The sequence below is a fragment of the Bacillus rossius genome, chromosome 2, assembly GCF_032445375.1.
Source record: "Bacillus rossius redtenbacheri isolate Brsri chromosome 2, Brsri_v3, whole genome shotgun sequence".
NCBI lineage: Eukaryota > Metazoa > Arthropoda > Insecta > Phasmatodea > Bacillidae > Bacillus > Bacillus rossius.
The window spans coordinates 37,151,316-37,178,511 of record NC_086331.1 but is presented as its reverse complement, the minus strand read 5'-3'; the positions used below and the strand labels follow the sequence as shown (position 1 = coordinate 37,178,511).

General features: G+C 38.4%; 1 protein-coding gene across 1 annotated transcript in view; it reads left to right on the top strand.

Annotated features, from left to right (window-relative positions):
- Positions 1–27,196, top strand: part of LOC134528878 (solute carrier family 41 member 1-like) — a 157,801-nt gene that overhangs the window by 6,364 nt on the left and 124,241 nt on the right. The window contains exon 3 of the mRNA XM_063362544.1: positions 5,775–5,948. Coding sequence (XP_063218614.1) covers positions 5,775–5,948 — 174 coding nt within the window. The remainder of the gene's footprint in view (positions 1–5,774; positions 5,949–27,196) is intronic.

The window sequence follows — 27,196 nt, the reverse complement described above, 5'->3', positions numbered from 1 at the left end:
AAGTCCTATAGCATCGATCATACAATTCCGTATTCCTGTAGCTGTCTCGCCAGATGCGCTAAACTGGCATGAGTTTTCAAGAAATGATATAACCACAGAATATTTTTGAAAAGCAGCATAATTATAAATCGGCCCCTTTGCATTACAGTTATTATATTGAGGAAAATACATTTTGTGGGAACAGATTTTTTTTTGCGGCAACCAATAAATAGTTTGTGACTAAACGAATGTAGCACTAATGAACAGTTCAGTGACTGAGTAAATATTATCAATGTTACATATGATCAACAGCGTACCAAGCTGCTAAGTTGGTCGATATTGTACTATTAGCCGCGCCTCGAAGCTTAGTCATGTCCCGATTAAACATTTCGTGTTATTATGATTGTGTTTTGATGCAGTGTTTACCATATCGCACCATTTGCTGAAGACGAAGCTGAAAAAGAAGAGTTCTCTTTGTCAGGGATTGGTTTACTTGATTCATCAACATTACATATTGCAGGAGTCAGCAAGAAATATGGAGTTAAAAAACATGTATTGGCACCCTTACAAGAAGAATTGCCGTATCTCATTGTAGAAGTGTTCAACAATATTTTTGTTTTAAATTGCAGCATTTTGGAACAGATGTTGAAACTTATACAATTTTTATTTCTATAAATTTAGCAATATTATCTACGCATGCAGAACAAATTCTCTTTTCTTTATTTAAAATACTTCGCAATGAAAAATCAAATACATCAAGTCATGGTTAGTTTTTTTTAAGGCCTCCTAGATTTATTGTATATATTTAAATAAAATTATTTACATTAAGAAGATAAATTGATTTTATTGTTGGCAAAACAGTTCACAATTATACTGACAAATTTGGACGTCATTTGACTAAATGGTTTTTGATTTATGGCGAGTTGAGTTTGACATATTTTTTGATGCGCGTGAGCATGTACTGCACGCGCTAACAACTGACGATCAAAAATAGTGGACGCGCATACACACTCCTTGCGCCTTACAAATCCCAGCTACGCCACAGGACGAGATCGCTACCCCCTCCTCCCTTCCTGTTTTGCTCTTCATAAGGGCCCAAGCCAACCCCAACCGCTCTAGCTAGACACAGTGGCGGCAGCTAATCCTGCTTGACTGACAGCAGCTACCCAGCTACGACAGTGCCCTCTCTGAGGATATGCTAGAACTGTTTGCTAGGCTTCCCCGTGACCTCCGTGGCTCCTCCACGATTTTGTCATTTCCTCCTTCCGTCTCCGGCCTGTCGCTCACTCTTAAAAGGTGCTCAACAAAAACAATCGTTCTTTTAGATTTTAACAAAAATTATTTAACTTTACATGTTACATTCGTTGCAATGTTTATAATCCATAGGTTTCGTATATTCGTAGGTCGATATAGGGGTTAAACTATAGAAATGAAGATGTTAAGATTGAAAGTGTACTAGGATACTGAATGATAACTTTGTTACGGTTTGTTTTAAATAAAACTGAGCTAATAACATAATGTTTGCCTAATTAAGTTGCACCTGTATCTGTATTTCCACGCGCAATTATATAAAAACTATGGAACGTATGTTTTAATTCCAGGAATATCACTGTAGTATAATGCATGAAAATGTTGACCATGTTTGGTAAAAAATATACCTTATGAAATATTTGTGGTTCAAAGCACACTTAATGTAATATTTAATAATTTTGTTTGGTATTTTTACCTGAATTTGCAAGCAGATTGTATAGTTATGATTTACTTTTGTCATGTAAGAACAACATAAACACAGTTTTATTAAGTATGTTTATAATTTACCATGAATAAATTTTTCCGCGTATTGTCATCATTTAATAAACAAACTAGAAATATTGAAACACAACATGTAAGTTAATGATCTGAATATAGTTGTAAATAAATATGCAAATGAGACTTAACTTGATCCATTTTATCTAACTAATCGCTCGAACAATGTTCTAATAGAGTCGGTGTTAGTGAAAAGCAGTATCTATAATAAGAAATAAATGCATATCTACACTTTTAAAAAATTCTAATGCTCAATGAATAAATGTATGATGTGAAACATTTGTTTATATTCGGCCTATCTGAAACATCGTCTTTTACAATTTATTAATTTAAGTAATTGAACTTAAATCGGGAAACATAATTAACTAAAAACAACTTATAGCATATTTAGCGGGCTTCACGTCTCGATACATCGAGATATTTCTCAAAATGATGTGGCGTGATCTCTAAAAAGTATTGAAAACGAAAATGAGAATTCACAAAATGGTATTCGAACCAACAACCTCCATAATGCAAAGAAAAATTTTATAGTTGTGCCGTCTCGTTCTGTCAAACGAATATTTCATTAACAAATAAAAAATATATGCACGTGCCTTGTTGTTGCTTTTCTTGTGGTCCCAATTCATCCCACGTTGCACACATTCCTTTTCCGATCTCTTCCCAACTTTTTTCTCGATCTTTTCGGTCCATATAATTTTTGGATGCCATATCCCAGACACCGGTATGGTCTTCTATTAGCCGTATAAAACGATCAGTATCAAAAATGGTCTCCTCGAGCTACGGATTACAAGCGAAACGGGACCCGCACGACTGGACAGTGTAGCCTCACCCACTGGGATGCGTGTGTTGTCTCTCGTCCCTTCATCCCGGCGACGGGACGACCGACAGCATGTTCCCGGCGCTTCCCGGTACTACCTGTTTTCAAGGACAGTGTGGCCTCCCCCACTAAAAGCAACAGTACATGAGCTTCCCGCTTAGAAGGACCCGGAAAATGGGTCCCGGGAAAATGGATAGTGTGTCCCCAGCCTTATGCAGTTCCTCTTGTCATCGAGTCCCGCTGTGCGGTGAAACTGGGTTATTCCGTAACACACCGGTGTAGGCTAGGCCAGCACCAGCCTCGTCTACCGCTATCCAGTTAGACCATCCTAATCATGTTGACCCATGACCATGTCTGCCCGGCACCTCCAATATCATGGGGACCGTCCGATCCAGTGACCTACTCGCCGGCGACTCTCGTTGCACCCCGCATAGCCTTAAGGCCACAGCCTCTCGCGACACGCGCATGCGCCGTCCCCCCGCTGGCACGCGTTTCAAGCGGAGGGAATCCGCCTTAGTCTTTAAGAAAAAATGATGCTCTTAAACAATATGAATGTGTGTTTTGTGTATTTTTTGTGAATCGAATGTGGATTTTATGGATTGAATGTGGATTTCGTGGATTTTTTTATATATAAGGTTCATAAAAACACTGTTAGGAAATATAAACACATTCTTACATACACTGACATACTTTAGGAACCGACACTAAATGGTGATAACCCATCAGATGAAATTAAGATGGTGGACTCTACTAAACAAGATGGCTGCCTCCAGCAGATGATGCCGTAATAATTTGATTAAAACTTATTTATTTTTATTATTTATTTTGATAATAAATATAATTTTGGATGGTGGATGTAGCGAAAATTTAATACATATGAATGGGTTGTTCAATGATGTCATCACAAAGAAAAGTGCAACATGCAGGAGTGGGGTATTCGAGGATGATGTCTTAGTAACGAAAATGAAACGTTCAGGAGAGGGGCGTTCGATGATGAAGTCATCACGTTTTTTAAATTAAAAATTTTACTAAAATCTTTTTTATAAATTGTATTTTTTTCGAATTTCTAGGTTAATTATTATGAATTTTCAAGATGGTGTCCCAATGTCAAGCTGCCGGAATGTTCTGAAAAACAAAATGGCGGAATCCAAGGTAAATCCAAGGTCAGGGTCAAGGTTATCAAATATGGCCACCGGAAGCGTCATCATCCAAGATGGCCGCCATGGATACCTGGATCCCGACCCGGGACCTGGTGTCCCAGGACGTACTATATTCACCTACTGTTTAGGTACCTAACCCCTTTTAGGATTTTTGTCATATTTTATTGAAGAAATATTTTTTTAAATACCTTTTTTTGCTTCATCCAGGGATCGTACCAAAGGAAATATATGGACAAATCTATCATTTTTTTAATAAGTAATTTTTGGATTAAATTTTCAGTTTTCCTCGAATTTATAGCTTAATAAATACAGATTTCCTAGATGGCAGCCAAAATGGCCGAAGAGATGGCGGGCGCCCTAGCTGTAAATAATTATTGTACTCTAGCAGGTAAAAATTAAACGAACATCGTGGTAGCACCCTCTAGAAGACGAAAACAATACGTCGGATTCAAGATGGCGGTTTCCAGCAGAATAAATAAAGATGGTGGGCATTATCTTATACTCTCTGACGCAATATATTCCTGGGAATTTGTGGTGGGAGGTCAGTCTGCAAGGGGCCTCCATGGAGGAAGGATCCGTTTGGTCCTAACTGGGTTTGAACTGAAGACTCCATGATGTAAGTTCCTTTATTAATTAAAATTTTATTAAAATTGTATTAAAAAGATTTTTTTATTATATACAAAATTTCATAATTTCTTGGATAATAGTTATTAAATTTAAAGATGTCGGATGTGACACATAATTTCAAAATGGCCGAATGTTTTTATTAAAAACTTTAACATGTATACATTTCAAATTTTAATTTTTTTTTAAATTTTCTGATAATAATTACAGATTTTTTCTAGATGTTAGCCATGATGGTAATTACAAAGACGACGTTAGAATTCAAAATGGCCATCATTACATCCTATTAGTCTAGGTAAAATGTCCTCGGAGGTTTATTGGTAGCTTGTAGGTAAAGAATTTAAGTCTCTTTGAGGATATTTGAAACCTTTGGCATTTTTGAGGACTAAAACAAGAAATTTTCCCTCAAAACGGGAATTTTTCCCTCAAATTAGGGAAATTTTATTTTTTCATATTTTTTGACATCTTTTGGCAGAATGTCTTCCTATAATATGGATTTTTTTTCATATTTTGTCGAATTTTTGACAAATTTTGAAGGAAAATTTTAAGGTCAAGGTCATTTTTAAGATAGCCGCCGTGAAGACTCAATCCAAGTAGGCGGACACCAACACCGACACCACACCCTCACTCCTGTCCTTCGAGGCACAGCAAATTTCTTGGAAGGAGTTAGTCAAAAAAATATTACAGCACAGACTGACTTAGTGATACTGACTATCTCGTCGGTTAAGCCCACTGTGTTCATCTAAGCTGTAAATATTTTGACTAATTCCTTTCAAAAAATTTTCGTTCTGCGCATTTTTTTAATTTTGTGACGTCAGATGATTTTAGCTGTTTTTGTGTGTTTGTATGTTCATCTTTTTTTTAAATTTTCATCTTATATTTTGGTCTATTATTGAGGTTTATTATGACATACATTGTAAATAGCAATGGCGTATGTCCAGGACAACAGTTTGAATCAATCATTATTATTGCTATAACCATTCAAATAACATATAGTAAATTTAATGTTGATGTTATGTTCTCAAGTGACGAATTGAAAAATACTCATAACTCTAACACTGCTCTTCATTTCGACAACTGTACAACGCGAACACAGCCTGTGTCACACATACTCCAACTGACAACAGATTACAACTACTACTGTTTCTATTTGAACGTCTTATTGACAGTAAGTTGACGGCGGGAATGTTGGGACATGTTTTCGGCGGAGGGGAATGTCTGATTGGAAACGACGCGTCGCGAAGGTGGGCTGACTGTCGCAGTGTGATAGGTCAGTGGGGCGTGCCCCCCCCCCCCCCCACCACCCCAGGCAGACGGCCAACCTGCGACGATATTGATCGCGCGCAATGAGACTAGGCAGTGGCCGGGAAGGGGTGTTTTGCCGGCAGCTATCGACCGCCGGCGCCGCGCGTCGAGGACAGCGGACAGTCGCCGCGTGGTCGCCCCTGAGCGAGCATGGACGCCGGCGACTGGAGCAGCGACTCGAACACCGACTCGCCGCACCGACCCAGCCCTGGCCGCTGAGGAGACGAGGCTGCTGGCCGTGGGGCCATCCTCCAGGGGTGAGTCACAGTGGCGGTCAGGGTTCCACCTCGCCTCGCTGTTGGGCTTATACCTGCATTTTATTGTTGTTTAGTTATTAATGAATATTCTTTTTGCTGGGGTAAAACCCGGTATTTTTTTCGCTTCTGAGACCCCATGAGTTAATTAACGATAAAGGGTGATTCGCAACACCGGACAGGGTTCCCCCTCCTCCCATGGCACGACGGTTCCATCCAGATTCTTCTTGTTGAGGTTATACCTGGAGCTTTTTTGTTGTTAAGGTTGTACCTAGAGCTTCTTGTAGCTTTAGAGGCACCAGGACGGATTTGCCGATAGGAGGTAAATCACAGTGTGGCAATGGCTCGGTCCAGCATCTTGTTGTTGGGGTTATACCTGGAGCTTATTGTTGTTGAGGTTTTACAGAACATTCTTTTAGTTGGGGTAAAATATGGTCTTCTTGTCACTTTAGAGGCCCCAGGAGTGAGGTACCGATAAGGGTTAAGTCGTGGAGGTGGCCAGATACTTGAGTAACAGGCGATTTTCTAAACAGCGGTTTGCCTAAACATGAATTCGTTACGGCGATTTGCCTAAAGTCATTTCGCCTAAAGGCGTTTTGCCTAACGGCGATTTGCTTAATGGCGTTTTCCCTGTAACGGAGTTCTGCCTGACGGCGATTTGCCTAACAGCGTTATGCCTAACGGCGTTTTGCCTAACTCCGATTTGCCTAATGGCGTTTTGCCTAACGGCGATTTGTCTAACGGCTTTTTACCTAAAATGTTACTACGATGACAAAACTTCGTTTCGCCTAACGGCGAATTGCCTAACACCATTTTGCTAATGGCGATTTGCCTAACAGCGTTTTGCCTAACCTAACCTAGCCTAACCTAACCTAAGCTAACCTAAGCTAACCTAACCTTACCTAACCTAACGGCGTTTTGCCTATCAGCGGTTTGCCAAACGGCATTTTGCCTAACGGCGTTTTGCCTAACGGCATTTTGCCTAACGGCATTTTGCCTAACGGCGATTTGCAAACGGCGATTTGCCTAAACGGCGTTTTGCCTAAAATTAGGCAAAACGCCTTTAGGCAAAATGGCACATGCCCAGATACTTCCCGCATTGCGATGGTTTCATCCAGCTTCTTGTTATTGGGGGCATACCTTGCGCTTCTTGTTGTTGGAGGTATACCTGAAGCTTCTAATTATTGAGGTTATATATAAACCATGTTGACGAGTTATAAAAGAAGCTTCTTGTTGTTAGAGTTATAACTAGAGCTTATTGTAGATTTTGAGATACCAGAAAAGATTTGCCGATTATAAATGTATCATAGCGAGGGCCAGGGATGAGTTGCAGCAACGGCCAGTGTTCCCCCCGCATCGCGATGGCTCTGACCATCTTCTGGTTGTTGGGGTTATACATAGTGCTTCTTCTTGATGTAGTTATACCTGGAGCTTCTTGTCGCTTCGCAAGGCCCCAAGAGAGAGGTGCCCATAAGGGGTGAGTTGCAGTGACGGCCACAAATTCCGCCCCCCCCCCTCTCCACTCATCATGACAGCTGTATACAGCTCTCTGTTGTTGGGTTTATAGCAGGAGCTTCATGATGCTTTCACAGTGCCAGCTCGATGTGCCGATAAGGAGTCATAGAGAGGGCCAGTGTTTTCCCCTCTTCGTGATGGTTCCGTCCTTGTTTTGTGGGGGTTATACGTCGATATTCTTATCACATACAAGGGCTTATGATAATAGTGCCGATAAGGGGTGAGTCACAGCAGCGGCCGCGGTTCTTCTCGCGTCGCGACAGTTCCGTCCATCTTCTTGTTGTTGGGGTAATACATGATAAGTGAATCTTCTTGTCACATTTCAGACCCCAGGGTAAAAGTTCCTGTAAGGGTACATAATCATGCGCGTCGACTACCCAATTGTCTCTGTGTGTACGACCGTAGCCGTTTGGTCTTAATTCCAACACCCTTGCCTTTTCACTCTTATACAACCCCCCTCCTAGCCTCCTTACTTCTCGATTGCCCAGTTTGTATTGTTTTTTACTTTGTTTTTTGACTTACGTTTGGTAATATCAAAATTCAATTTAAGTTCATACGAAAACCGGGTAGAGACTCGGCGAGCGCTGCCTTCTGACGAAGCGAGATTTGTAAGTTAAAGAGGTTTTCCAGTGCCACGCTTGCACAAGATCCGTGTAACAATTTAAATAACAATACCGATTAAAGGTGGGTTTACGAACCTACGCTGTTAAGTAGTACAATGTATTTTTTGTTTATGATTGAATTAGTTGTCTTTGATTCCAGCCAATGAAAACGAGCGAGAATAAAGCCGTGTTTTATATTAGAGCAAATTTTTTTTATTCGTAGTGTATTTTCAGCGTTTTGAAGTGAATTTTTATTAGGAATCGTTGCCAATAATTGGCAATGTGACATTGGTTATGTGCCTTCTTGAAATACCAGACATATGGTTAAGATAAAACATAAAAAATAAAACATTTTAGCTCGTAAACTAGAATTCATACACAAATCAGAATCACGAATATTAAACTTTTAAATATAAATTCTGTATATGAAATGGCTGTACATTTTAATGAATTACTGTACATAAGTTGTTATATACTCGTTTAAAAGCAAAAATATAACTAGAAAAAACATCGGACTAATCAATTCCCGAACCATAAAAACCATAATGATTCAGATAGAGCTTACTTAATTTCGTGCAATTTTATCCTATGTATATTATCGTTTCTTGACATGATGTAAATAATTCCCTTATTTGCTACTACTTATCATTAAGCTCTTACATATTTCTAGAAGGAAATATTATTTTGTGCCAACAACACATTATACTGGTTTCTGATTGGTGCTTCCCATTACTCTTAAGGAAAAAAATATTAAAAACAAACATTTCTGTAAATTCTTCAGTCAAAATCTGATTCGCACATAACCCGTCACGAAACCTACACGACAATCGTAAACCACTACCTTTGTATATATTAAACAAATCTTAAGCAAACGACCTATTAATTTTTCTTAATTTTTAACCGTAAACTCACATTAATACAAACTAGTGACAAACTAGTGCAACCAGTGGCGCTTGCACAACAATATCAATAACAACTGCCAACGCATTGTGATGTAAGCGATAAGAATTTAAACATTTTTGTGCACGTTTTTAGCACAACTAGTGGAAACCACATATAAACTGTTCACTTGACATCCACTCCGAGATCGTACACTTCTGGTTGAAGAAACGGATACTATCTGTATTGTGCTAGTTTTTGTGCACTAGGAAATTCAAAAAATTGAGGATATAGATACACTAAAAGTTGACAAATTCAAAACAATACTTGAATAGAAATTAAAGACTTTGTATGGACAACATTTCCGTTAGGAAGTGAAATTTTATTGCTTTAGGATAATTAAACATGAGGTTTTGCTATGTGAATTGTAGCAAAGAATTTTCAATGGTTTTGGCTAGTGTTACTGTAATGGTAATTTCTACTGAAGGGGGAAGAAGCCTTAGTTTCCTATGCCTTCACTTTGGCTCTTATTGCGTCACAATTTTTAATTTAATTTAAAGTCTCGTCGACAGCAATGTCAGGGCTAACAGGTTAAAAATAAATCATCAATGACCTATACAAAGGAACGGTCTTGGCATTTGCTTGGACTGATTACAAGAAACCAGGTTAAACTGAAACAAGCTGGGACTGAAGCCCGGCTCCTTCAAAATATGAGACTATTAATCCGTGGCACGACTTACAACTATGATCACCGACTAGGTGCTAGAATGGTTAAGAACCCAGTACTGGGTTATTCAATATCTTCCCTAAGAATCTCTGCGAAAATCAATGTTCTCTTAATATTAAATCGTTTAGTTATAGAATAAGTAGTGAAGCTGTAGCTAAAGACAATCTAGTATCATATACTGCATACAAAATACATTATTATATTATTTGTAACTTAAATAGTATTTTTCTCGCAACTCTTGAAATTGTTGTAGTTAGTCGTTCCAAGTTATGCACGCTTAGCATTGCAAGTTGCAAGCTTACACGGTACAATTTACTTTACTTTTACCTTAAAGCCGCTATGCAAAAGTTCGTAGTGTGATATTTAAAATATTTTTAACTTTATGAAATTCTTTTACTAAATTTACTGAAAGATTTATCATCAACAACTACTGAGATGTAAAAACTAAGTATCGACAACTTTTTGAGAATTGGGTCGGTATCACCAGTAATTAAGTTTGGAGGGCTCTTTGTCTTGAGTAATTAAAGATTGCAGGAGCATCTTATTCTGTTCGTGGTTCAGGAGGGTGGTAGCGCTAAGGCTGACGCTGTCTTGGGCAGAAAACACCTGTCGCCTCTGCGCACAAGCAATGAACTACCCCGTAATCTTCTTATCACAATTCACCCCTGTAAATGTTCAAATTCGTGATCAACCTTTTTGTGGTGTATTAATATAGGTGGGGATGTAAGCTGCATGTTCCAGTAATAAACTTCAATATTCATACCGATAGAGTAATTTTGGACATATGCCACTGTAAAGTAGCGATGGCGCAAAAATATCACAGGAATTATCAAAAAAAAAAACTCATTCCTCGACCGAGGGAAAAAGATTTTCAGTATGAAACTGCAACTGAATACAGACGCAGCGATGTCGGTGGTACCTATGTGTTAGTGCATGCGTGTGCAGCAAGTGGCATGAAGCACGATGCAAAGGATGTGTGTGGTAATTACTGCAAGCAGTGAGCGGTTCAACAGTTCCGGTACTGGTTTGGAGGACTAGTATAGTTGGATAGAATAATGGGTTATTTGGGTGACAGAAGGGTACCAGGATGTATAGGCACCACTCAGTGGCTTGTGTGAGATATCCACTTGTCCCAACTGATGCTTAACTGAATGGGTATAAGGAGGAAGACTAACTAGGTGATGTAGAAGTCGTGATGAATATCCCCGGCCTCTCTGTATAGTCTTTTCCTAACCGCCTCCAATACTCGATGACCTTGTGTATCCATTTTCCTATGGCTCTTGGGTCATTTGTCTCATGTGTTCTACCCTTCTACAGAAGTAAATGCACAAACTCAGACGCACAAAAAAAATTGCATCGATTGATTATGAATGAGAATGAGATGCCAGCACATTTGACTGAACTCCTTCGGGAAAAGGATGACGTGTCTGAGCCTTGTTGAAGTCCAACATATTGATTCCTTCTGCTTGAATTGACCATTTTCTATTATAATGTCATAGCCGCTATTTAATTTTCTAGACTTGCCGACCATTTGGGTATATGACATTATGCCCGCTACTTTGAATATCAGAAATTATCAAAAAATCGAAAAAATAAAAAAATAATATAAAATTATTTCGATATATTTTTAATAAAAATTAAATAAAAAATACAATTTTATTACCTGAACTTTGGAGTCCTCAATTCAAAACCGACGATGACCAAAATAAATAATTCGTCACCCATGACGACTGCTGACAGACTGACCCCCACCACTAATGGAAGGAATATATTATTTAAAACCAGTATGACATCATTACGGCCATCATAGAGCTGCCATCTTGGTTTCATCTGTTTGAGGCCACCATATTGTTTTTGTTATTTGGAAGTCGTCATCCTTTTTCATCTGTTTGATGTTACCATCTTGGATTATGACATCACAGCCGCCAATTGGTTTTCGATAACTTCCTGACGTTATTAATTATGTTACATAAGCCATATTGAAAATCTGTGGGTTTCATTATCCAAAAATCGGAAAAATTTTAAAAATTAATTAATTACAATTTTAATAAAGTTGTAATAGTAAACAGACATCATAGACCACGAAGTGCTCGGTACAAATCTGGTGAGGAGGAAAATACCAACTCCTTTCCCTATGGTAGCTGCTGGTTGAACGGACCCCCACCACTTATTACAACCATAATGATGTCATGGTGGCCATCTTGAATATGCTATCTTGTTTTCGTCTCCTTTATTTCGCTACCACTATAATGGTTTATATTTACTTGTCAGAAGACAGAGGTGTCAATCACCAAATTTTCGTAGCATCCACCATCTTGTCGGCCATCTTGGCTGCCACATTGAAAATCTGTAACTATCAACATTAAAATAAAATAAAAAATCTTTGTAAAGAGCATGTTCGAGTCCTACCGTCGTCTTCGTAGGTGACGACAAACTTCTTGAGCACATATCCGTTTTGTCTCTGGAAACCTTTAAGATTGCAGTACATTTTGATGCTGGCCATGCTCGGCTGTAACTTAATGAAACTCACAAACACATAAGTATTTATGAGATAAATTTCAAATTAAACTTTATGGCAGCGAAACTATCCTGAAATACATTCTCTGCACTTTAACGGTCATAACAAGAAATAATCGCAACTTAAAAAGTAATTGAAAAAATTAGAAAGGTGACTTTACTTTTGTACGATGGTGCTGCTATCTCTAGTATTTTTAGCAGTAACAATTGTATCGATGAATGTGAAACGTCCGCTAGAATGTGTTGAAACCAGTTTCTAGCCCCGCGCAGAACACCGTCAATTAAAAAGTTGGCCGATTTGTTTCCTTACTGGGATTCGTTTTGGACACATTCTGAAATACGGCCCGAGAGTTATGTTACAGTTGTATCCCAACTAGGCAATGCTTATTCGCTACCTTATCCGAATGTCTGGAAATCCACCAAGTCTCCACTGGCATGCGCTTGGGTCGGTACGGGCAAATCCCAATGTGCGGGATGAGGATGGTTTGGGAGAGGAAGAAGGTAGGACCCAACCACCATCCCCTGGGAGAATGACATCATCGGCACGCACCACCTTGGCATAAAAAGTCCCCTTCTACCATCGCGCAGCAAGGGCAGCGGACGACCTGCGATGGGGCCGTAATGCATGTTTATGGAAGAATGAAGACAATGGAAGAATTCTTAAAATGAAAAGTGAGAATACATTGAAGCCGAATTAAGTAGATCCTCCGTTATTCGTAAAAAAAAAAATTGGTTGTATGTAAAGTCGGTTTACGGACGATAGTTTAACGTGACAACGTCATAACAAAACATTGATGAAATGATTGAACACTTTTATGAATACAATTGAAATAATTTTTATTGAATTATCACTATTTTGTATGGATACAAAGAAGGAGTGAAATGAAATCTACAATTTAATTGATAAATTTACTTTTATTTGCACTCATTAATTCAAATATGTTTATTGCTTTAACGAAGAGATTATTTTAACTATAACTTTTATACATGTTTGCTATTTAACTTCTTCGAATCTGTGTTATTCTGTTAAGGATAGGACGATGATGGGAAAAGTAGGAAACGAATGGGAGTGGTTCCAGTTTAATGTGCCTCGAAAAAGTCAAATTGATGGTTGTTCCAATCGAGTGGAAGAGAGATAGATGCGGCGCAAGCGTACAATTAGCGTAACGGGACACAGAGTAACGGGACCGCCTAACGGGACACAGCATAACGGGAAAATGTGCGTAACGGGACATTTTTACCTTTTTCGTGCGTGCAGCCGGCGTTCATCGATTTATTAGACGTTGTCACGTCAAATTTATGGACTCTTAAAAAGAGCACTTGGAGACGATGAAGAAGCTTCAACATCAACGATTTCGAATTCTTACAGTAATTAGGGTGTAGAAGATGACTTCTACGGTGATAGTGACAGGGGCTCTGAGACTGGTGTCATACGCAAATAATGTGATGAAGAACTTATAGTTGGCAAGATCGAAAGCTGTGATGAAGCCCTGAAACCGAAACGATGGACACAGCATGTTAAATAATTAATTCTTTTAAGCATTTGATGAACACTGGGATGATAGTGATCTTAAAAATATTAATAAAATACATTCCAGGAAGATATCGATAACAGAAGAAATTGATAATATGTGTTGGGAAGATCCTAACATATTGGTTGGTCGCCTGAGAATGTTGGTGGCATCGGTTCGTAGAGGAAATTCCTCGCACATCAACGAAGTAGCCTCCATACTTAAAGAACTGAGGGAGGCTAGCTACATACAATTTTATTTGTTTAACTTGCAAGCGTATAATATTGAGAAAAAAATAAATACTTAAAATTTCAAAAATGTAATCTTTTATTTCTTGTAATCGGATTTCTACCTAATTCTTAGTTCTCGTAATAGAGGTTTATTTTTATTTTTTTTTCATTGTGCTTCCATATGTGCTTCCTTTTCTTTGATTGTGCTTCTAATTGTGCTTCCTTTTCGTTGATTGTGCTTCCAAATGTGCTTCCTTTTCATTGATTGTGCTTCCGAATGTGCTTTATTTTCGTTTATTGTGCTTCGGATTGTGTTTCCTTTTCCTTGTTTATGCTTCCGATTGTGCTTTATTTCGCTGATTGTGCTTCCGATTGTGCTTCCTTTTCGTTTATTATGCTTACGATTTTGCATATTTTCCTTGATTGTGCTTCCAATTGTCCTTATTTTTCTATGAATCTGCTTCCGATTGTGCATCCTTTTCGCTTATTATAATTCCGATTGTCCTTCCTTTTAGTTGATTGTGTGTTCGATTGTGCTTCCTTTTCGTTGATTGTGTATACGATTGTGCATTCTTTTCTTTGATTGTGCTTCCAATTGTGCTTCCTTTTCGTTGATTGTGCTTCCAAATGTGCTTCCTTTTCTTTGTTTTTCCGATTGTGCTTCCTTTTCGTTGATTGTGCTTCCGATTGTGCCGCCAAATGCGGGTCCTTTTCGTTAATTTTGTGTTCCTGTGTGTTCGTTGTGTATTAAGTGTGTCTACCGTGGGTCCATTGCGTGTGTGTACTGTTTGTTCATTGCGTATCCTGTGTGTGTATTGTGGGTCCCTTGCGTGTGTGTACTGTGGTTTTAGTGTGTGTACTGTGTGTACTGTGGGTCTAGTGTGTGTACTGTGTGTACTGTGAATCCAATGTGTGTCCTGTGTGTAATGTATGGCAATTGTGTGTCAGGTGTGTCAATTGTGTGTAATTGTTTTGTTTAATGTGTGTGGGTTTGTGTCGTTTTGTTAAATATGAGTAGTAAAATCTGTAGTGTCTCTAAATATTTACCTTTTTAAACCTCTTGTTCTCGATAAAACAATTTTTTAGAGATTCTAGGTCCTGTAGTAAGCGTGAAACGTGTTACGTTGGTCTAACTTATTTTAATTGATTTTATCGATATTTTAGGTCTGACAGTTCGATGACTTTGTCTTGACTTGTTGAAATATGTTATATTAGCTATCGACGAAGATGGGAATGAGGTTCAAAAATGTCTGGTCTATAAGACTGACATTGTTTATGACCCGGTCTAAGTATCGAAAAATTATACTTCCATGTTAGGCATAGCGACAATATATTTAATTCGTTGGACAGGTTTTTTTGTCTAGAGTTGATTTATTAGAGTGAATTATTAATAAACTCCACGAAAGCTAATGGGAAACACAATACATATAACATTTATTTTATGCTTTAGTTATACTTATATCTGGCTGAGAATCGAACCAAGAACGGAAATCTAACGCGAGAATTATTATTTTAATAGGATAATTTTTTGACGAATTTTGGAGTTTTCCAGATTTTCTAGGTCAATAAATCCAAGATGGTGGACATAGCGACTAACTGAAGGCTGGTACACAAAAATATAGGATTTTGATCATTATTTATTAAAGAAGTATTTTTACATAGAATTAAAATATTTACATCGGTCAAGGATCGAAGGATGGACAGGAATCCATCTAGTAAATCAGTAAATTATTGAGTGATCTTTTTGTTGAAATTTGAATTTTTTTTCCGAATTTATAGGTTAATTATTACGAATTTACAAGATGGCGGAAATATCGGCTTATAGGAGGCTGGTTATCAAATAAACTAAGCTTATTTTAGGACTTTGCGACATATTTAATTGAAATTATTATTTTTTACATAAAATTAAATTTTTGCATCGCTCAGGAATCGAACCAAGGACAGGAACTAATCGAATAAATCAGTATATTAATTGCAAATTTATTTAATGAATTTTGGAATTTTACCTGTATTTATAGCTAAATAATTACGAATTTCCAAGATGGTACCCATTTGTCAAGATGGTGGGTGCCACAGTAATAATAAATTATAACTGTACTGTAGTGAGTTTTAATTAAACTACAAGTCGGCAGTGCACTCTAGCACGTGAAAACAATATGGTGACCTCTAGCATACGAAAACAAGATGGCGGACATGATGTCATACTAACTGGTTATATATATACCTTGGCATTAGTGGTGGGAAGTCAGTTGCCTGCAGCTTCTGTGGAGGAAGGATATGTCACTTTTTTTTTATTTTTGCCTCTTGAGTTTCAACCAAGGACTCCATGATGTAAGTGCGTTTTTAAAATAATATTTTATTAAAATTTTATCAATTAAATTTTTATTAATGTAAATATTTTGCTATTAAAATCTGATAATAATTACTGATTTTAAAGATGGCGACCATAATGATAATTGCTACATTCTAAATTCAAGATGGCGGGCATAACGAAAAGTGCATCGATGATGACATACACATCCAAGATGGTAGGCGTAACGAAATAAGCAATGTTTATAGAATCCAATATGCCGACCATAACGATATGTGCAAAGTTTTTTTTAATTTTTATTATAATTTTATTAAATAAATTTTTTATGAATTTTAAATTTTTCTAGATTTTCTAGCATAAAAGTTACAGATTTTCAAGATAGTGGCCGTAACGAAAACTGCAACATTAGGGAGTGGGGAATTCGATTCCAAGATGGCGGAAAGTTCGAGAAAACAAAATGGCGAATTATAAATTGCAGAAAGTTCGAGGAAAAAAAATAGCAGATACAAGATTGTAGATCCAAGATTGCCGCCGGGGTCATGGTCAAAGGTCAAGGTCATCCAAGATGGCCACCATGACTTCACAATCTAAGATGGCGGTTGGCACCACTGCACCACAGCTAGAACCCAGGGTTTAGCGCCCCTTTGTACATTACTTACAGAGGCAAAAAAATCATTAAATTTTAATGATAAGAAGGGATAAAATTTACTCGTTCAAAGTAGTGCATTATAACGTGTATGACAAAGAAAAGATAATTTAATGGTGAATTTAAATGTTAAAGTAAAGTAATATAATTAAAACCGAGTTTGCACTGAAACAATGAACCTTAATCCAGTATATTTACTTAGACTTATTTCTATTAATAAATTAAAATACACGATATTATACTTATAATCACATTTCAAAATCCTTATAACAGAATGTTACCATTTTATCAATTACCCATTTACTCCCATGGCTAAAGTTAATTATGAAACAACTACATTTGAAATGTATTGGCCTCTTCAGGATCTTTAAAAGTCCGGTAAATATTTAAGACACCAGTTCATTGTTTCCGTAAAACACAGACAATGCCCGGTAGGTTATTCCTTTCGAGAAAGTAATGGAAGTTAAATGAAAGTAAGACAATAAACATACTTACTACATTCTCCCCAAAGTGATAACTGAAGTTTTAAAAAGAACAATAAAAATCTAATTCTCAAACAATTTGAAAGCATCATATCACAAACAACTCTGTCAATACTTAATTTTTCAGAAAACAAGAAAAAATTTCCACTCACTTAAATTTATTTCTATTGGATTCATATTATGTAAAAATTATCTGTGATTAAGGCACTACTATAACCCTAACCGACCAAGTTGCCATGCATCCCTGTTTCCCACAGTAAACTGCGAAAAATATGGTTTTGTGCTGGAAACCATTAGGACTAAAGTTTTTTTTCGATAGGAACCCTTCTTTTTTTTTTAAATATCAAAAACCCCTTATAGGTAAGTAGCCGATCGGCGAATGATTTTTCGAGTACCAGAAATACTACATCTGTAAAACAAAGTGGTCGACAATGGTAGTCAATTCATCTTACTAATATGCGAAAGTTTGGATGGATGTTTGTTACTCAATCACGCCATAACGGCTGAACGAATCTGGATGAAATTTGGCACAGAGATAGGTTATAGTCTGGATTAGCACATATGCTACTTTTTATCCCGGAAAAATGCACGGTTCCTATGGGATAGCATAACAATTGTATCCTTCAGGAACAGTGTTTTTAAAAGGAGTTTCGTTAAATTCGTGAAATAGAGTTTAGCGCATTTTCCTCAAGAAGGCTTGACCAATTTATAAAGCAATGAAAAAAATTCTCTAAAAATTGTAAAATAAAAACAAAATTAAAAACTTTGAAAAAACCCACGACGTTTCAATTGAAAAAAGGATAATATAATTTTTTTTAAATCCCCTGTGGACACCTTTTACATGATTCCGATAACGTTTGTCATTCCTTCTGGTTAAACAGTAAGAATTTGGTTTATCATGCTCTGCCAATATATATGGCACTTTACGGTGAGCATTAAAGCCCACAATTATAAAATTATGTTTTTTGTATGAAAATCCTTACACATGTATATCTAATTACGAGGAACACTTAAACAAAGTTGGTTTGCAATTATTTATTTTTTTTACCTGTTTTTTGACATGGCAACTTAAGTTGCCACTGGGCTGTAACATAGTCGAAAATGGATAAAGTTTATCATTACAATATAAAATGTATGTTTTACTACATATTAAAATTCCAAAATAGTAAATAAAATATTTTTACAATATTTTTTTGGTTTATATATTATAATAATTATTATTTATATATTATTATTATTATAATGAATAATTATTTGAACTATCAAAACATGTATGTACAACATTTTCATATAATGAACAGAATTTGTGCAAAGTTTTTTCCGCTTGATTGTTCTGAAATTTACATTGTATGGAATGCTTTGAAACACTTATTAGGGTGAAGTGGAGCATCACATTTCTTGCACACATAGCTTGTCCTGTTAGTGCAAACCTTGCAGCGCAAGTATTTCGAACAACCTTTTGTGATAATGTGATCAATACGGTCGGTGCGGATTTCTTCAAGAACTGATGAGAATGCCAAAGATGGACGAACTCCTGGAGAAGCTGCAGGTTTGCCATGTGTTTTCAAGAGGTTAGTTGCACACTGACGACGAAATTCCAGTAATGACAAGTCGTAGCCTAGTTTTCGGTATAACAACCAGCCCTGAACACAACATACATCTACAGTCCATGCAAAGAATGGCCACCACCACTTTTTTGATCTGATACCACATCGGTATGTAGAAACAAATTGATCACAAAGGTCCACACCACCCATGTTGGCATTATATTTGGCAATTGGTCCTGGAACTTCAACAATTACAGTTTTCTTTTCAGCGCGAGAATAGCGGGATGACTTTTTCTTAGGCTCAACTTCATCACAGTTTGTAAGAACAGTTACAGCATTATTGTCATTCCACCTTACTGCAAGGAGGTCATTACATGATGACACTGCCATGTGTCCTCGTTTGTTTTTTCGGAATGCTTTCTTGTCTGGTAGCTTCATTACAGCTGCGCACCTATTCTCTCTCAGTGTCCCTGTAGCCCCAATGCCATTAGATTTGAGTTTTCTTAGAAGCGCAATAGAGGTGAAAAAGTTGTCAAAGTACAGCCTGATTCCCTTTTTGAGTTTCAAATGATCTACAAGACCCATGACAACATCGTTACCTTGCCCATAACCTGTGGTCGGAAATCGAGTAGATGTACCGCAGTATGGTTCAACGTGGAAAATATAGCCAGAGGGATCAGCAGCTACCCACAGCTTGAAACCAAATCTAATAGGCTTTCCTCAAATAAATTGTTTAGCACTGTGACGTCCAAAATATGGAATCATACTCTCATCTATGCTAACTGAATCACCGACAGAAATTTGTTTGAAGACAGAATTCAAATGATCAAACAATGGACGCACCTTGTACATTCGGTCTGTACCATCCATTTTTGAATTATCTGCAATGTGAAAATACCGCAAAATTTCATCGAAGCGATTACGGCGCATAGCTTCTGCAACAATAGACACATGAACATCTGGTTGTGTCTGCCAGTACATCATTTTATGAGGTAGAGAATGGTAACCAGATAGCAGAATTATACCTAAAACTGTAAGTATTTCGTTCAAGGAAACATTTAGGTTATGTTCAAGATGCTGACCTGCATACCGATTTGTTTCTTCTACAATGAGAAATACAAGTTCGTGACTGAAAAAGGATGTGAATGCATCAAGCGGGCAATTTATTTGTTGGCGGAGAAAATCTTCAGCATTTGGTAGAAATTCAACTTCACTCTCTGGAATTTCGCTAGAAAATAACTTATCGTGAGGTAGCCAATGAACTGTTTCAGGTAAACATCTGCGCTTTGGTGGTGGCATTGCTGGTGAAACCCCCATTGTTGCAGTACGCCTCTCTGTTGACGTACTTGGTGAACAATTATCAACACCAAAGTCAAAAACATTTTTGTCTGCTGTGTTAGAGTATCTTACTAATACCTGGCTTCTCAAGACATGGCTCGGTAATCTGTCCAAATTACCCTGTGCTTCTCCATCGGATTTATCAGAATCTTCGTCGCTGTCAGCGCCAGGTCCTTCGTCAGGTGGAGAAACAGCTACACTCTCAGGCATTTCCCCATCATCTTCTTCCTCAAGAGCTGCCAAAATTTCATGAAGAAGCAGTCCTTGACCATCTCTTCCTCTGACGAACCTGCAAACATTGATGCGTACACAATTTTTATTACATCAATGATGATAAAAATAATATCATATTTTCTAATTATGCACGAGTTCTTGAAATAATAAAAATCAATTTGGAAGTAAAAAAACCCTTATAAACATTGAACTTACAGAATAACTAATATTGTAACATTGAAATGAATATAAACCTCTTACTTCCCAGTGGCAACTTTAGTTGCCACAAATATTTGAGAAGCTGCAACAGTGAATGAATATATAAAAACTGCCAGTTTAAGCGCACCTAACAAAAATTTATACTTTTCTGTTTATTTGAGTAATATGTAAAGTAAAATTATAAACAAAATAAAAAACAAACTTTGAAGGTGACCATGCCATGATGATGATATCCAAGCATGCGCAGGCTCTCACAAGAACCTCACTGCACCACAGACTGTGAAGAACTGAGCTCCACCAAAGAGATATTCTTCAGGCAGAAGTTTCAATGCGTAGCTAAGCCAAGGAGAAATAAATTCTAATCCATAGTTAGCAAAGCACACAGCTGATATTGGTATGGCAAATAAAGTTGCCACTGAGCTTTAATGGGTTAAGTTTTCTAAAATGGCTATTAAGATTTTATTACAAAGAATGACTTTCCAAGTAATTTTTGTATGATCTTATCTTATTTTTGGACACATTTGTAAGCCTTCGCTTCGCTCCTTTGTCTTTAAGAATCGCAAATTTGATCGATAAATACGGGCTTGATTTTTATTTATTGGTTTGCTGTTTTGTTTTAGTTCAGTTAAATACTGTAAATAAATTATTGTTTTTATATTAATTGTGTGCTTTTGTAATTAACTTGTACTTAGGGTAGTTATATTTTTGTGCGCTTATAGGTTTAAGAACATTACCCGGAAATCGCAAATCTAATATTTCGCAGAGGAGTAATAAAGCTGGGACTATGAAAGTAGCTATAAGTCGAAAGACGACTCCTCAAGCGGAGCTTATAAGAATTGAGCAAGCGGAGCGACAGGGTGCTTCTACATCAGCTGAAACGCCGGAGCAGTCAGAAATGAGGCGAATGCAGCACGCCGAATAATTGGCAACTCAAGGTGCTGCTGAAACTCCGGAGCAGTCACAACTGACGCGGCTACAGCAACCACAATATTTGGCATCGCAAAGTGCTAATGAATCCTTTGAATAGGCAGAAAATCGGCGACGAGCCATTGCTGAGCATATGGCACAGCGACGGCAAACGTTTGCAAGAAACACTTGGTCCATATTTGATAAAGCATGGTTTGAGTATGATTCAACTCTTGACTACGTCAGTCACAGGCCAACAAAAATGTATAGGATAAATAAACAGTGCAGATTATGCAGGGCATTTTATTGAATGAAGAAACTGTAGGAATGTGTGGTTCTGGAGGAAAAGTTTCTATTCCTTCAATAGAGGAGCCGGTGGAGCCTTTAAAAAAGTTATTTTCTTCTTCTTTCACAGCGTTTTTTAAAATAATATTAGAAAATATAATTCATGTTTCCATATGACATCTTTTAGTGCTGACAGAGTGATTGCGATGCCAGGATTTTCACCAACTTTCACCATTCAGGTCAAGTGTATTATAGAATTGGGTCTCTACTTCCTACCTCGAACATGCAACCACAGTACTTACAGGTGTATTTCATGGGTGACGGGGAAGCCAAAATTGAGCGACGATCTCGGCTTATTCAAGGGGTCGACAGAGAGATGGTCCGTAAAATACGAGTACTGCACGACAATAACGCCTTATTCAGGGAATTCAAAAGGCACTTGAGAACATGCCCGATGAAAACTGTAAAGTAGTAGTTCACCCCGACCGTGTGCCGCGCGGATAACTCGAGCGATGCTACAACGCCCCAACGAGCAAAGAAATAGCGGTCGTGATTGCAGGCAGTGAGCAGACCACAGCTCGAGACATTGTTCTACGAGCACGCGATGGCACACTCTTCAGAATCGCAGATACGCACCGGTTCTACGATGCTCTAGACCTAGAGTACCCGCTCATATTATGGAAACGACAGGACGGGTATCACTTTGACATTCAATTAATTAAACCAGCTACTAGCCGTCCAATACCATTCAAAAAGGTATCCTGCATGGACTTTTACACATTACACATTACACATGATGTTCTGGCGAAATGATTTTAATTTACTACTGCGGTGTAGGTAACTTTTGCTTCAATTTCTGGTGGACATGTATGTCAAAATAGAAAGTGAGCGCTTGAGATACATAGCACTTAATCAAACCAGGCTGCGAGCTGTGAGCTACATACATTTACAGGATGCCAAAAGAACCGATGGTAACATCGACCCTAACAATTAAGGGCAAATGGTAATCCTTCCCTTATCATTTGTAAACAGCCCAAGGTACCTCCACGAGTACACACAGGATGCATTTGCGACTACGGGCAACCAGACCTGTTCATTACGTTCACGTGCAACCCTGCCTGGACATAAATAACTGAAGCTCTCACGCCTGACTAGAGTGTTCAAAATAAAAGTCCAAAAATTAGTCGCTCGCTTTTTGCATACGATTGAGTGGCAGAAACGTGGATTGCTCCACGAACATATGTTGCAGTTGCTAAAAGAAAAAAAAATACTTCTCAAGCAAACTAACGACATTATAAATGCCGAGATCCCTGACCCAAATATGGACAACAATTGCATGAAATAATTGTGAAAAACATGATTCACGGACCCTGCTGTGTATCAAACCAATCGTCTTCTTGCATAATGGACCAAAAGTGCACGAAAAAGTATCCCCGGGCACTATTGAAGGATATACAAACAAATAACAATGGATATATCCTATACAGGCTGAGAGCCCCCGAGCAAGGTGGAAAACAGCTGAATTGTGCCTTATTCGCCCCTATTGTCTAAAATATTTAATCCATATTTGAATGTTGAATTCTGCAGTTTTGTTAAAGCTATTGAATACATTTGCAAATATATTTGCAATGCAAATGATCAAGTGGTTTTCAGTGTACAACAAGGTAATGCCAGTATTAACGCCAGATATTAAGTGCAAACATTTATGGCAAGTATATATGTCAGCAGCAACGAAGCATCATGGAGAATCATGGGTTTACCGCTGCACGAGAGAAACCCTACTGTCACCCACCTGGCAGTCCTCTTTCTCAGTGGCGAGCGAGCGTACCTCACTGAGCAGAATTTCCGAGACAGTGTGGTGACGCCTCCAAAACCAACACTGACTACATTCTTCCAACTGTGCGAAAATGAAAACTTTGCAAAAACCCTGCTCTATTCTAAAGTACTATGGTGCTTTACATGGAATGGATCTAGGAAGGAATGGAAGTGTCGTGTACAGGGAACACCGGTTGAAAACTGGCCAGGTGTGAAGGCAGGAGACGCATTGGGTCGGATATATACTGTGCACGTTAGTAACTTTGAATGTTATTGCTTGCGAATGTTGCTCAATGAGGTGCGAGACCCGACAAGTTTCCAGATGCTTAAAACCGTAGATGGTCAAGAGTGAGTAACATCAAGGGAAGCATGTGAGGCCCATGGGCTATTAGAAAATGACAACCACTGGGATGCAACTATGGCGGAAGCCACCCTTTGTCGCTCAGCAGTTAAAGTTAGGGACCTGTTCGATATTTTAGTGAACACTTGCGGACTATACAACCCCCTCCAGCATTGGGATAAATACTAGGACATATTATCAGAAGATATCGCGCATAGGCTGGATGGCGCTCACAATGACCTAATCATTAACGAATCTTTGGTAATGATTGAGGATAAAATAATTTCCATATCTAGAAAATGTCTCGCTGATTTCGGCCTACCCACATCTCAGCAAAGAGGGTAATCGTCAAGCGATGTTGTGAATGATATAAAATACGATACTGCGGTTTTAGAAGCGCAGGTAACTGAAATGGTACCACGATTGTTTCCCGAGCAGCATTAAGTCTACGAAACGATTCTATGCCAAGAAAATAGTGGAGAGGAGGAATTATTCTTTCTTGATGCCCCAGGAGGTACGGATAAGACTTTTGTGCTGAATCATCTGCTGGCCCAACTCCGCAAGTACCACAATATAGCTCTGGCTGTGGCTTCCTCGGGTATTGCTGCAACTTTGCGTAATGGTAGATGAACTGCACATTCCGTTTTCAAATTGTCGCTTAATCTTGCAAGCGAAGATACCCCAACATGCAACATAACCAAAAACAGCGGCGGGGAGTCCTCTTGCAGCAGTGTAAGCTGATAGTATGAGACGAATGCACAATGATGCACAAGCATGCATTATAGGCGTTCAACCGCATCCTGCAGGACATCCGCGGCAACCAGGCGCTGATGGGTGGCGTAGTCGTTTCCCTCGCAGGCGATTTTAGACAGACACTGCCAGTTATAGAGAGGGGCACACCCAGCGGATGAAATAAACACATGTCTCAAGGTGTTGCCACTGTGGTCCAGGATCAAAAAGCTCCATCTTACATGCAACATGCGCATCCAAATGTACAACGACCATGAATCAGGTGTCTTTGTGAATAAGCTGCTGCAAATTGGAGAGGGTCGTCTGAAATCGGAAGCATATGGGAAAATTCTTTTTTCCCGAAGAATTGTCCTATCCAGTGGATGCAGAGGATGAATTTATCATGCACATTTTTCCCAATTAGGAGGTTAATATAAATAATGAAGAAGGGTTGTGTGAGAGGGCAGTGCTGTCGCCAATGAATAAGTGTGTCAATAAAATAAACAAAATAATTTAGACATGATCGTCGGCGATTCAAAAGTATACACATCCATAGACACACATGGCTAATGACGATTGTACTGCCTACCCTGTTGAATTTCTGAACTCCATGGAGTTAACGGGCGTGCCGTCCCATAAGCTGGAGCTTAAAGTTGGTGTTACAAATCTGCTGATGCGAATCCTTGATGCACCCAGACTGTGCAACAGCGCTAGGCTTCGTATCACAGAGCTGGGCAGTAGGTAATATTATAAAAACTACCATTATAACAGGAGCTGCCAAAGAAGAGAGCATTTTAATTCCCCGCATACCCATTATTCCGAATACCTTGCTATTTCAATTTAAGAGGTTTTTCAATTTCCCTTAAAATTGGCTTTTACAATGACGATAAACAAATCCCAAGTGGCAGGCATTCATTTGGGCACTCCATGATTCTAACACGGTCAATTATATGTTGGTTTTCACGTGTTTCAATTGCACAAAACTTGCACGAGCTGACGTAAGATAATAATTCAATTAATGTTGCATACAGAACAGTATTGGAATAAATAAATAAATAACGTCAAACAAGGTGTTATTCGTTCACTTTGAAAAATAACGTTGAATACTTTAGCCTACAACTATAATGCTATGTTTGCCTGCCCAGAATTGAGAAAAATTTTGAAATTTTCACGTAGACCTTTCAGTGAGTTAGAAGTTCCTTTATTATATCATATCAGACTCTGTTTCGCACAGAACCATTATGATAAGTTTTTTTTAACCGCAGTCGCATCATCGCCGTTTAATTTATCGCTTACTTTGAAAGAGACTGTTGTTTATAGTTGCATCCTAATTCTGTGCTTTCTAGCCCAGAATTGTCAAAATATCTACCGTTCAGAAATCAGCGCCCACAAGGTGACGTTTGATCGCTCACTTTGAATAAAAAAAGTTTTATAGTGTCGTAACGTTCCGGTTTTTAAGCCATCGTCGCCTCACTGTTTAACTTTGTTTCGGACTTCTGCCGCCCAGAATTTCAGCGCTCAAAAGGACGCCCTTTATAGTCATCGCGCACATTGATCACATTTTGATCAGGCCATCAGTTCTCACACAAACACATAAAAATTTCCACATGAACGAAGTTGCGGGCAACAGCTAGTTAATGAAATATGTGAGGCTTAGTTCTATAAAATCATGTCAGAAAAGATTGACACCATAATTTTTGAATCTGTCAGTTGTTTACAAATGTAAGTTCCTTGTCATTATTAACATTATTTGCCGATTTATTGCTAATATGTTAACATTTCTTTTTGACAATTGATAAAAAATTTATATATTTTATTTTACAGGTGCAAGTAGGTATTAATTGTAGGGATATTTTGGATGGTACCCCATGGTCGGCGTTCCTCGGAATCACCAGGTACAGTCTGTCAGAGCCCACATGTAGGCTATGAAATGGGCGGGACTACTGACCTGGAAAAGATTGCGACCGGGTTGTAAAAGCTGTAAGCTCCCAGGAGCCGGAGCCCGTGTGATATCTGAGGGGTTTGTCCTGCAGGTCTCCAGTCCCCGAGGTGATCAGTTACCATTAGCTTACGGGTTAACATACCGGAGAAGCTCCTAGTGCCATGAAGATTCTCGAAAGTAGTGCGGGACGGCCAATTGACGCTCGGATTGTCCCCGCTGATGTTTCCTCATGGAGCCCAGGTCGTCAGGAAATAGGTTTTCACTGGTAGTTGGTCGCTCTATGCTTAAGAGCAAGCCCTCAGGAGTCCCCACTCGACAAAACGGACGGATGAGTTGCGTACTGCTCCGGTACTAGCCTTAATAGCTAATAGAGGCTGAATAGGACCTCGGGCTATCTGGATTTTCTAAGGAGTCCTAGAGATGTGATAGGTTCGGGTAGGCACCCTCAGTGCTTGCTGAAGGGACTTATTCATTGAGATTCTGTTGGTCGCTGAATG